The 12,963-nt window shown below is 39.5% G+C and overlaps 1 protein-coding gene across 1 annotated transcript in view; it reads left to right on the top strand.

Annotated features, from left to right (window-relative positions):
• The window catches only part of UHRF2 (ubiquitin like with PHD and ring finger domains 2), a 78,779-nt gene that overhangs the window by 12,942 nt on the left and 52,874 nt on the right, over window positions 1-12,963 (top strand). Inside the window, exons 2-3 of the mRNA XM_084834470.1 lie at window positions 265-507; window positions 7,059-7,321. Of these exons, the coding sequence (XP_084690596.1) occupies window positions 265-507; window positions 7,059-7,321 (506 nt within the window). The remainder of the gene's footprint in view (window positions 1-264; window positions 508-7,058; window positions 7,322-12,963) is intronic.

Raw genomic sequence — 12,963 nt, forward strand, 5'->3', positions numbered from 1 at the left:
TTTGATGTATTAGAGCTTTATGTTCAGAATAGCTTTTCATAGATGAGCTCAAAGTCATCTTTTAAATATCAAATAAGTATTACAGTTTGTATTGTAATTTGTTATTAGTATCAGTTGATCTTGATGCAGTTTTTTACATAGGATAAATTACCTTGTATGAAAATCCTTTAGCGGTATATTGGTGTAGTTCTTTATGTTTTTAAGATACAGGCTTTTAAAACAGCAGTTTCTGATTGCTTTTTTGTTGGGTTTTGTTTTGGATAGCTTGAAGATGGACATACATTATTTGATTATAATGTTGGACTGAATGATATAGTTCAACTTCTGATACGCTCAGAGTCTGAGGCTCCTACTACTCCATTGACTAATAAAGATGGAAAGCCTGGTCCCTGCACAGTTGCCAACTGTAAGAACAAAGTAAAACAAGGAGCAAACAGTGGATCATCTAATCTGCCATCTACATCAGCCCGCTCGTTTCTTATTGATCCTGGCATTGGACGATACAAGGTATTTGTAATTTTTTTTTTTTTTTTTGGTAATCTTGGGTTGTATCTGCTGGTTTTAATATAATTGCTTATGTAAATTTTACTTCCATGACCATTGTGATGTTAAATTTTAAAGTAAAATTTGATATTTGTATATTTAATGTATGTCTAAGTGGAAGCTCTGTGCCATAGAAGCAAATCTACTGTAACAGTTTTAAAAATCTTAAATATAATATATTCTAAATCTGGTGGCTTGGATCTAGAGAAGCATGGGTTGCAGGTGACTTTCCTGTCCCCTGCTCCCCATAGCAGCCCCCTGAAAAGCCCCTCCTGAATGGGTTGGCCTGTGGTATGGGGAGCTGACTGAGAAGGAGGGATTGCCAAAAATCAGGTGGGGCACCTTCCGTGAGTGGAAGCTAAGAAGAACCCAGGTTGTATTTCCCTCATCCCTTAATGTCGTCCAAAAGCTGATACAGACATAATGCTGTCAGTTGCTTAATCTTGGTTGTGCAATAAGAAGAAAGTAAGTTCTGGGGTGGTACTTTACCTCATGCCCCACTCCACCACCTTCCTTCTGGAGTATGCATTTCTTCCCTTGGACCTAATTGTGGTTATCTCTTATGGTGGTAGTAACAGTGGCTGCATTTGCTCATAACTCTAAGCCATGGTTTGTTTAGCTGAATTGTGGTTTGCTTGTAGTGTCTGAACCTTCTCCAGGGCAACTAAGTGAGTTTTGGCCAACAAAGTATGATTTGAAACCATGGATTGAAGTTGGTTTATGAATCTCAGCTTGTATTAACCATGGTTTGTCGTTATGTCTGAACCGATTTTGGCTACATCCTGGTTTGTTTCATCAGCTGCTTACCCAGCTACAGAGGAGCAAAGCAAGAGGTACTAGAAAATGAAACCACTCCCCAGGCTAAGCCACTCTTGCTGGCTCTTTTCAGAACTTGCTGTTCCTCCTCAGCCTGCGTGGCAACAGGCTCCTTTTCCCACCTGACTTCCCTGACAAGCCCTCTCCTCTTAAGCCAGCCCACCTAGCTTCACAGCAGCTTTGTAAGGAGAGGAAAATGTAAAGGGACCTCTGGTTACTTTATTAACATCTATTCAGGGCTACATGTTGAAAGCACAACTTAGCTCAGCAGGCTACCCTGATTGTTAACACTTACAGAGGGTTAAACAAAACCTCTCAAACGAAACCAGTCTCAGTCATGACTGCATGATACTTAGTGCCTTGTTGACCGAATAAATGGCAAAAATCTACTCTACTATGTTAACATTGGGTTGCAGGGAAGAGACGTGCTGAGGGAAAAAATACTTCCTTTGGGATGGTAGGAAAAGGTTAAGAAATTTGGGAATCAGGTGTGTCTAGGAATGAGAGATAGGAAAGAAGTTTGTTGGGCTAGTGGAGCTGATGTTATGGTGTGGCCATGCCAGTACAGGTGTGCCATAAAGGCATTCAGGATATTTGTTAGGTACTGGCAGAGAAGACAGGGGAAAAAGAAACCAAGATTGGGTGGAACAAGCTGCAGTTTCTTTGCTCATCTGCGAGACTGAACTTGGCTTGTTCAACAAACCATGGTTAAAACTGATCATGGTTTAGTATTATGTGTAAACATGGCCATTATCTGCAGTTGTGCCTAACTAGTGTTTTGAAGCTGGTTTTGGAGTCTGGTTTAAGTGGTACACTTGATAATTTAGCTCTAACTTTGGTTTATGTTGCTTGCAACATAAGGGGTCATCACAGTTGGGCCAAATCAGGAATTCATGGTCTGGGAGGGAGTGCATAGCCCTCTGGCTCTCTCCCAGTTGCTTAACTGTGGAATTGTTCTGTCTGCAGCAGCCCTAAAACTGAATATTGAATGTGTTAAGCACGTGGTTTTGTGTAATATTGATTATTGTAAAAAAAATTATTTATTGTTTCTTGTACATTGTCTTGAGGGGGTGCTATCCTTAAAGGCGGCCGAAAAATAATGTAATATAAATAATAAAATAACTAGATTAATTTCTGATTCAAGATGAGAATTGTTAATTAGCTCTTATCTATAAAAAGAGTATGAAATCTAATTTTGGTGTGTGAATAACCATGAAGACAAGGCAAATTAAGAGGAAAACATCAGTTAAAATGAGAGGATACAACCAGCATTAGAGGAATTTATGGAGATAGCACTAGCTGAATTAAAAAAATTATGGATACAAATTCTAAATCCTTTGAATCAAGAATAACTAGAAAGTTTGAAGAAGTTATAGATGAAATATTTATTAGGTTGGGATGTTTGGGGAAAACGGATTTTAGGGTTTAGAAAGTAATAAAGATCAATTATTGAAAAGATCACAAGTATCATAACAAATTGATGAAGAACGGCATAAAATTCAAAATGACATTGAGGGCATTCAAACCAAGATTATCTTAGTTGAGGCAACTGTAGGAATAAATAGCCTTCGCGATAAATAAGCAACAATACTGACATAAAGTTCTGTGATATCAAAAGGGTTTGGTGAAGGCAGCTCGTGATTCAGAATTATTTCCCAAATACTTGACATGGGTAAGAAGACTGGCTATTGTGTTCTCATCTGAGTTTCTCTCATTTCCAGGAGTCATTTTGATAAGGGCAATAAGACTAGCATGACATTCTAGAAAAGTAGCAAGGGGTCGTCAGCCTTTGCGTTTTCTTCCAGGATGTGGGGTTGGCCCACTCCACCTCATTTTAGAAGGCATAATTTGTCATAAGGTAGTGATGTGGCTACGATGGTTAAAGTGCCAGGTTTTATTTAATTACAACAGAGCACAGTAATGACGAGTTCATTATTCCTAATGTGGTCACCATCTATCTAATATTGGAATAAGAAATATTCATGTGACCTTTTATTTTCTTTGGTCAACTTGATATTCCTGTCATCCTGACAGTTTTTAAAATTGTGGTTGGTTTAGGGCACAATTCTATGCATGTTTAGACAGCATGTGGCTGGCTGGGGAATGCTGGGAGTTGTAGGATTTTCTTCTATCTAAACATGCGTAATGTTGTGCCTTCATTGTGATAATTTTGAAAACTTTACTGGTAGGGAGGGCAGAACCCTACCTGAAATAATAATTTAAAACGATAGCTTATCACTGGGCACTATATGCTTGGTTCAGGTTCAGATTTTGTCTATTGTTAATATTTTCCTGTTTTAATAGCAGACATTATTATTGGAGGACATTATATGTTTTTAAATGCTTAATACACCTGAAACATAACATATTTAGACTTTTTTTTCTTGGTACCACAGCACTGGAAGAAACGAAAAATATCACAAAAGCTGCTGTGTAGTACAGCATATTTTCTTTTACAGTCATTCTTTTATTATGACTGTAAACTATGTTTGATAATATCTTTGATTATATTATTTTCATTCGGTTTCAGAAGCATGCAAATCCAGTTTTCTTATATGATTTTGCAGACTGTATTTCAAGTTCGCCTGTGTGCTAGTTTGATTTGGCTGAAAATGTTGAAGCCTTTCCTCATGCCTCATTTAATATTCAGTTACCATAGAAATTTGCTGATACTGAACTACATACGCTGCAGCTGGAATTCAGGCATTGTTAATAGTTCAGTTCTTAGAAGCCTTTTACGAGGCCTCATGAGTTCAGTGTAATAACTCACCTAAGGTCATAGCCCTCACTCTACTTATGCCAAAATAGTGCCATTTAATTCTGTAGTTTGAGTTTTGTGATCTAATTCATTGTGATCTAGTAGGTGGCTTGTTGGCCAGATCCATCCCTTGAGATAATTTCATCTGGCTCACTCTTCTGCTCATTCCTCTTCTCTACCACAGTGGGGCTATGGAGAGTGGACACTGAAATAGCTGTAAACAAGCTTTGAAGGACAAGGTAGGCAGGAACATACAAAATGGAGATTGTGGAGCTGGTGCTCTTATGGCTGGGACAGGAAGGCACATGGCTGTAAATTATAAAATATAGTTTAATTACACGCAGCTAAGTATTTTTCTGGTAGGCTCAAATCAGTTTATGAATTCAGTCCTCATCCCATCGTGTTCTTGATGCCCTTTGTGTATCATGGGCTCAGTAGCCCACAGACCCCAGGACTGTCAACATTGTTCTTTCCAGCACTACACAATCCCTCGGTCAGTGTGAATTTTTTTCTTCGTTCCTCTCCTTCCCTCAACATGCTTCCTCTCCAATCTTTTCTGGGTGAAAGCAAATTGTAATGCTTTAGGCCAAGATTAGGCAACCTGGTGCCCTCCAGATATTTTGGACTGCAACTCCCATAATCCCTGAACATTGGCCACGCTGGCTGGGGCTTATTGTAGTCCAAAACATCTGGAGGGCACCAAGTTGCCTACTCCTGGGTTAGACAGTCATCCATGTTCAAAATTACAGTAATTTTGTGTTCCCCATAGATAATGAAGCAAAGCTCTCATCAGTATTCTATGTAGTGGTGGGTCATATAAATGGATACTCTGTGCTGCTTCAGCTACAAGTAGTTTCCAATTCCATGTGCATACCTAAATGCCAGGAGGTTCTTACCATAGGTGACTAGACAAGTGGCTATTTACAAGTTTGCCTAGAAGACTAAGTATATGTTACATACAAATGTGTGCAACCCTATTGCAGTTTTTAAAAATAATAATAAAGAGAAGCTTTCTGAAATGGGAATTATAGTGGAGAACGGGTAGGTGTGTTTGTGTGGGTGTGCATGAGTGTAAACTTTTGTAAACTTTTTAAAAAGTGTGTTCATCTTACAATTTTAGGTAGGGAACAAGCCTTCTTCAATTTCTGCATTTGTCTACAAGAGAATGTTTTATTTGCGTTTATGCCTACGTAAAAAGTATTATTTTAAAAAGTAATAGTCCAGTTGCTTTTCCTCTTCAAAATGCAGTTTTGCAAAATATATTGCAAAGTACCTGCTTGAATGTTAGTAGGTGAAACATGCCTGGCATATTGAAAGAACTATAGTTGATCGTAGTATGCTGGAGTAGTTTAATATGAGAGTTTACTTTCCTTTTTCATGGTGTATACTTGGTATGAATCCACCATGTTGATACTTTATGTTTCAGTATTCAAAGTACAGAGAATATGAATGTACTTAGTTTTATTAGGACAAATGAATGATTTTGGAAAAATATTAAGAAAACTAAGTTGTATGAAGTTAAACTTTTTTCAGAATAGGCTGAAGACCTGATGATAATTTTATTAAAGTATTTGGCTTAGGAGACATTAGGATTGATAAAAATAGTGTTCCATGTTGTGTTCTGTTGTCAAACTACTTAACTGTGGGAATAGGTTCATTGTCTATAAGTAAAGATATAGGTAGATAGATACAAGCGTACTTGAGAGCTTTATATTTGTTATCTGCTTTTATTCTGTCTGGAAATTTTGTACTGCAAAATTTTTATGCTCCAAATTATTGTGTTATGATATTATGTTTTTAAATTGTATTTTATAATTTTTGCTGTAAGCATTGTACTCCCAGAGAACAATGTTACTGTTAATGTTTTATAAATATAGGGTGGAATCCAACTGTGTCCATCTGCCAGCAGACACAGTGCTGGCGGAACTAATTCCCGCACTTCTTTGCAGTCCCTGTTCACCACCCAAATCTGCTCCAGAGGGTGGGGTGGGAACCCTCCGGAATAGATTTAGGGTAGGGTGTAGGGGGAGAGGAGAGGAAGGGTAAGTCCCGTTGCTTGAGTGGAAGTCTGCTTTCACACCACTGGATGTTGTACATAGTAAATACATAAGTGTGCACTGGAGTGTGACCATTGACTTCATCAAAATATGTTTAGAGATGTCTCCTGATAGTATGAAATGAATCTTTTTTATTAAGAAAGAGATGTGTGCTTTTGGGAAGCACTCAGCTACCAACAAAGGATGCTTTTGTTTAACTGAAAAAATGAAGAAGAGAAAAGTTCACAAAATGGTGGTGGTGGGGGGTTTGCTGTCAAGGTGAGAGGAATGAAGATAGCTTTAAAACTTTTTGTTGTTTTTAAGGGGGCTTAGTGAGTTAGTGATCTTTGTTGCCATAGGAGTGCTAGCTTGGGTGAGGGGAAGAACATTTCCAGGTGGCAAAATTTTGAGTACTAGGAAGATGTGATTATCATTATCCGGAAGTGCTTCCTAGGGGGAAGACATCTGGATTCTATGAAACAAATGGGTAACTGCATTTATTGTGTAAGAAGTGATACTTTGGAAAGGCTAGTTTATGTACTGTTCCCTTAGAGAGATTATATGCAAAAATGCTTGCCTTGGAAGATGGAAGGGGAAAGAACAGTTTTCTAAGCTAAAGGATTTAAGGGTTGTTCTGAGAAGGAATCATGTATAGGGACAATATGTTAATGAAGGAAGTAGTGAATACTAGAAATTCCACAGGCTAAAATGAGGAGACACCCAAAAGTTATTAGAAATCTTGGTGATTATGAATGGCATTGTGAAGATAGAAAGTACCTATTTACAGTTAATCTAATGCAGTTGTATTATAACCTAGAATACAAATAGCTCAGAATGTCCACATCATTTAGTTAGTTGTTTACCTTTTCAGCATAACAATCTCTAAATGTCAAATTTATTTTTAGATAAATGAATTGGTGGATGCCCGAGATGTCACTATTGGATCCTGGTTTGAAGCTCATATAGAAAATGTGACATGCGCAACAAAAGGACATAAAAATGGAAAAGCTCAAGGAAAGAGTGGCACTAATTACAAAAGGACTAATGGGAACTTAAGCCAAGATCACTCTAGAGAAAATACAAATAGTTTGGACAATGCACCTTCCACATCTTATTCAGATTATATGGACACTGATGAAGATATTATTTATCATATCAAGTATGATGAGTAAGTGCTGCTGATATTATTATGAGGACACCATATATGGTTGGTATAAGCTGAGCATTTTCACAAGTAATTGGGATCCTTAAGAAAACAAGTTCACATTTCAAGTTCAAAGGAAACGGTATTTTAAAAGTCATAAAACATTGCTGTTTGATATAATGCATTTCCTGGGAATGTCAAGATTTCTTTGGGGAGTTTCGATTAAATATTTACTTTAGTTCTTAACCCAGCCTTTCACAGGATGTGAAACCATAAAAGTAGCCTGCAGTACTGTTTTTGTTATAGTAGATATGTTTGAGACACCGGAGCGTTCTAACTGTTTGCTTATTGAACATGGAAGCCTTGGTTTCAGGGAAGCAGGGTTAATAATCTAGATCACATAAAGTCCATCTACTGTTATAGTGTGCAATACCAAGGGGTGATGGTTGGACAACCACTAAATCCTATATCCTTAGCCATGACAGCCCACTGTGAAACTGGGGTGTGTGCTGCTGTCATTTTGAATATGCAGCCCCCACTTGGTGGGTTGATGTGTTGTGCGAACCCAGTGAGTATGAGTTATGTGAGGGTTAAACATCCCATGGTCTGTTTTAGGTTTATTAGAGGGTTGTTTAACCCTTGTATAACCCACGCTTCCCAAGTTCACATGACATGACAACCCCCAAGTTGGGTTTGGATATGCAACGTGGCACCTGTGGGCACCGTGGCTCATTCAAACGTGGTCTTTGTGTACACGCACCTTGGCTCTTGCTTGGCAAATTGGAGGTGTTTGTTTTTAATTGATACCCTTGAATAGGTAGGCAGGAGAAGATTTGACTCTGTATTCCGGATCATGATTCCATCACAGTCCAAGGCAAAATTTCAGTCAATGCAGGGTCTGTTTGCCTTAGGTGAATTTGATATTACTGTGAGATAGTTTTCATGTCCTCAACAATTTTTAAATGAAACCCTGTTAATAGATGCCATGACTATGGTGTCAAGAGGGAAGAAACAATATTTAAAATCGATACATGACTGTTTGCTGTTATTGTAAAAAGGCAAGATAGATCTAACTAAAGTTTGCAGTAGGTGTTGAGACCTCAGTGCCTAGGCATCTGTTCTTATTAATCTACTTAGGCCACAGTCCCATGCATGTTTATTCAGAAAAAGTCATACAACTCCCAGCATTCCTCAACCAGGCAAGCTGGGAATTGTAGGACTTTTTTCTGTCTAAATATGCATAGGATTCCACCCTTAAATGATTGGGTCATTAAAACATGAAACCACGTAACAGTTTTTTGTAGTTAACGTAATGCAGATAGATTATTTAGGGTACCCGGTGAAATCACATTTTTGGATTATATTTATTCTCAAGTATAAACATCCAAAAACTTGATATGTGGTTGTTTTAACATATAATACGAATCTTTTAATCTGGTAACTGATACTGGGTTTAGGATGGTTCTTAGATAAACTTAGTATTTTGCTAAGTTGGAAGTTACTTTCTCTGTGTGGTAAGAGGGTGTGGCAAGATACATTGAATTTGAGTCTAGTTCATCTTTCTTTAGGTGCAGTGCTATGCCTATTTAGACATTCTGGGAGTTGTAGGACTTTTTCTGTCTAAACAGCCATAGGATTGTGCCCTTACCAGGTTAAGGAAGTCCCAGTTGTATAGACCCCTTGTCTGGACAAAGGGCCTATTCAGATGCAACTTCCTTAATCTGGTTAAGAAACTTCTTCAACCTCTGGTCCAGTCAGATATTTTCAGATATTAAGTGCAAACCCCTAATAAAATTATACATGGTTCAGATTTTAAGGCTGTAATCTGATACACACTTATCTGGAAGTAAACTCCATTAAATACAATGAGACTTTCTTCAGAGTAAGCGGGCATAGGATTTCTTCTTCTTTTCCATACTTGTCTGGTAGCCTGGTCAGTTTTATGATTGCTGTGGATTCCTAAGCTCAGTGTAAGTTGTAAAATGTATTAGATTTAGGGAGAAAAGATAAATGTTTGGAGGGAAGAATGTGTCCAGCTGAAGTCATTCATGGTGGACTGATTTAAGCCAAGATGATTAAATCACTACAGGGGTGACTAATTTAAATTAAGTTTCTCGCTTGAAATCCACATGCTTCCTGACCAAACATGCATGCTAATTGGTCTATATCAGTTTAAAAATGCTGGTTTCTAATGGAGGGAGCAATCCTATCTGGGTCAGTGGTCGCCTCTGAGCCCAAGGGTGACCGCCTGTCCAGTGCAGGGCAGGAAGAGTGGTGAGGAATGGATCTCCTCCTCGCTCCCTCGCTCAGCTTTTGTGGCTAGACAGCTGATTTCAGCTGTCTAGCTGTGGGACCTCAGAGCGCAGGAAGCGGCAGGTGGGCAACACATAGGATGTGTCGTACCACATTTCCAACTTCCCTGCCCTGGCACGCCTCCAGGAATGCCCTGTTTTTGCCACTCCACGCTCCTCTTCTGAGCGGAGTGTAGGGCCATTCCGCGCTGCCTATGAGGTGGCATGGGAGGGGGTGGAGGTCGGTTCCAGGAAACTGACCTATCTTATGGCCATCTAGCTGCTGACTAGCAGCCATAGGTTTGCACCCTAAATAAAGCTTTTATACTACCTAGAAGTATATTTCAAAATCCTTGGTCCTGCAGCCCAGCTGTCATTATTACATAATTATAATTATATCATTTTAGACACTAGGGGGATAACTATGAAATTCTGTACATGTTCAAGGGATTTTAAACAAGTTCACTCACTTGAAAACTAAGGTGTGCCATCCTAAGTATGCTTGCTTAGCAGTAAGTCCCATTGGTGTTTACTTCTGGGTATGTATGGAGAGGATTGTTCTGAAGATGCTCAGTACTTTTCACAAGCAAAGGTGCTATTGCCTCGATGGTCATTTAGGTACTGCCTGTAGCTCTGGAGTTTGCAATCATGAAGACTATGGGACCTCAGAAACAGACCGCATTGAGTTGTTTGAGTCTGGATTACTCTTGTACATCCAGTATTCATGCGGTATTTACTGGCAGGTGGTTTTTACCAGGGTAAAAAAAAAAAGGCCCAGGATCCAAAGAACCATTCAACTAGTTTTGTCTGTCCAAAGTGATTTTGGATGTGTTTCTTGCCCACCATGTCACATGGCAAATCATTTTTAAAACCATGAAGTGTTTGAAAAGCTATTTGTGAATGAATGAATGAATGAATGAAAAGCTATTTGTAACATAACATGGGAGTCTGCAGGTCAAAGAAAAAAAAAGTTAGAATTTCCATTGGCATATTTTATCCTTCAGGACATGCCTAAGGCAGCTATTTTTAAATTGCTTCATCAGTGCATACCACATTGCATGAGATTAGTTAATTCTGTTTGAATTGTGTATTCACATAGTGATTCCATAAAATGTTAGATTCAAACATTACATTTTTTAGTGTTGTAGGAATAAAACCTAAAACTGGTTGAAATGCTCATGCAGGAGTAGGGAATCTGTGACCCTCCAGATGTTGTTGGAGTCCAACTTCCATCTGTCCCAGCCAGCATGGTCAGTGCTCAGGGATGATGGGAGTTGTAGTAGAACAACATCTGGAAGGCCAGCGGTTCGTTACCCCTGTGCTAATGGATTGGATCCAGAGTTGTCATGTGTGGAATTCTCACAGGTTGTTCCGGCTGAAGGAAGGAGGCGGCAATTTTCATTGATTCCTCGTTCCTCCTGCAGCACCTTGTGCCATCTGCAAAGCTGCTTTAGAAGCTTGGGGGTCATAGAATCATAGGGTTGGAAGGGGCCTACAAGACCATCGAGTCTAACCTCCTGCTCAGTGCAGGAAGCCTGATTCCCAGGCAGTCTCCCATCCAAGTACTAGCCAGGGCTGACCCTGCTTAGCTTATGAGATTGGGCGTATCCAGCCCTAGTCCCTCTGGAACAGCATGGCAGGTAGTGTGGGAGGTTGCAGGGGGAAGGGAGAATTGGCAAAATTCACCTTCCTCCAGTAGAAGTCTCTGCTGTCTGTACCTTTCATGAATAGAAGGAGCTCTTACGTTCTTCATGGTTTCTGTGCATCACACATACGGATTCTGTGCCTGTGCAGAGTGTAGAACAGAGAAGTTTAGGTGGGTAACCTGCCCCATTGCCCTCTCACACATGCCCAGAGAGCGAGGCTCAATTAAAAATTGAAATCTTGCCATGTATAAACAAAATTCAAATGACAATTTGGCACTGCAGTATTATCTGATCTTTTTTCTCTTCAGAGTCTGACTAGACTGCTACAGTTAGCAGAAGGAGTCGATTATTTCCATGTCCCCCTATTTTTCCAGTTCATTAACATTTTTTAATACACTCTGCTTTCCCATTCACCTTTTTCTTGCCATTTCAGTGCTTAAGGATCTCTTGTTATGTAAATTTCTTTTTCATATGAGTTCTCTGCCTGTGTTTAGTTCTAGAGCTCTAGCCAAGGAGAGATTTTCTCTCAAATCCTTGAGAGATTTTCGTACAATCTGTGCATGCCTTGAGATGTTGTTTGAGCACCTTCCTACTCAGTTTTCTTCCAACTGCCATGTTAATAGCAGCTCCAGGAATGTTCACTGCGGGGTCTCTTTCATAATGAGTTTAATATTCTGTTTTTCAATGTATAGAGAGCTTCCATTTTCTTTCTTAGATTTAGTGTAGGTGGTCATTGTTGTCACTATTGTTGTTTTGGGGTCCTTCTTTCAGTGCCAGGAGCAATAGATACAGATCAGGATTGGCTTTAGCTCCTGCTTCCAATTTATTTATTAAATTTATTAATCGCCCATCTGGCTGGTCACCCAGCCACTCTGGGTGATGTACAAAGTATATAACAGAATGATTTAAAACAATAAAATTCTACAGTAAAAACACCATGTTTCTAAAAATACCCTAACCCACCCCAAATGCCTGCCTGAACAACCAGGCAGTGATAGCGCACACCATGCTTTGAAGTGATCAGTTTAAGTGTTCTTTTAAAAATGGCTTCCAAGTAGTTCAAAACATAAATCAAAACCACCCTTTCAACCACTAATCTTTTAGGACTCCTAGACAAAGAAGCAGCACCATACTGAGTCATTGCCTTCACCTGACATTCTGATATTTATGGATAGTTTCTAGCAGTGTACCAACTACATCTTTATTGGCTTCAGCATTGCTTCTAGCCTCAACTGTGATTTTGATTATCCTAACATTACTAGAATCTATATTGTTGTTAGGGGTTGGGCTACGGCCAACTTTCTGTTGGCTCTGTGGTACAGCCAGAAGTAAACATAGCTGGGCTAAAAGTATTGTTGGGCCACTGACACCCGAGCTCTGACATCACTTATCCCCATGAGCTGTGGATGTAGTGAGAGAGGCTGGTGGGTGAGGCAGCAGCAGGCTGGAGGAATAATTTTCTCAGATCCATGATTACAGCAGCAAGGCTGGAGGGGAGCCATTGGGCTTCAGAGGCTGCATGGTGGAAAACCACACAGGCAAGTCCCATGAGCAGAATCAGGGGTACTGTCCAATTTTCCTTGCCAGGGAAGTAGTTGGAACTTTTGGAGCATATTCTGGTGTGAGCATAGTCATAGAGCACTACAGTCACAGCTGTGACTGAGCAAAGTTGGCGGCAGAAATCCGGTCTGCCAAGGGTGCAGTAAATACTTCTTTCATTCTTGAGGTT

Source organism: Heloderma suspectum, chromosome 2 (genome assembly GCF_057233095.1).
Source record: "Heloderma suspectum isolate Gila_16-S chromosome 2, 16-S_ref, whole genome shotgun sequence".
NCBI lineage: Eukaryota > Metazoa > Chordata > Lepidosauria > Squamata > Helodermatidae > Heloderma > Heloderma suspectum.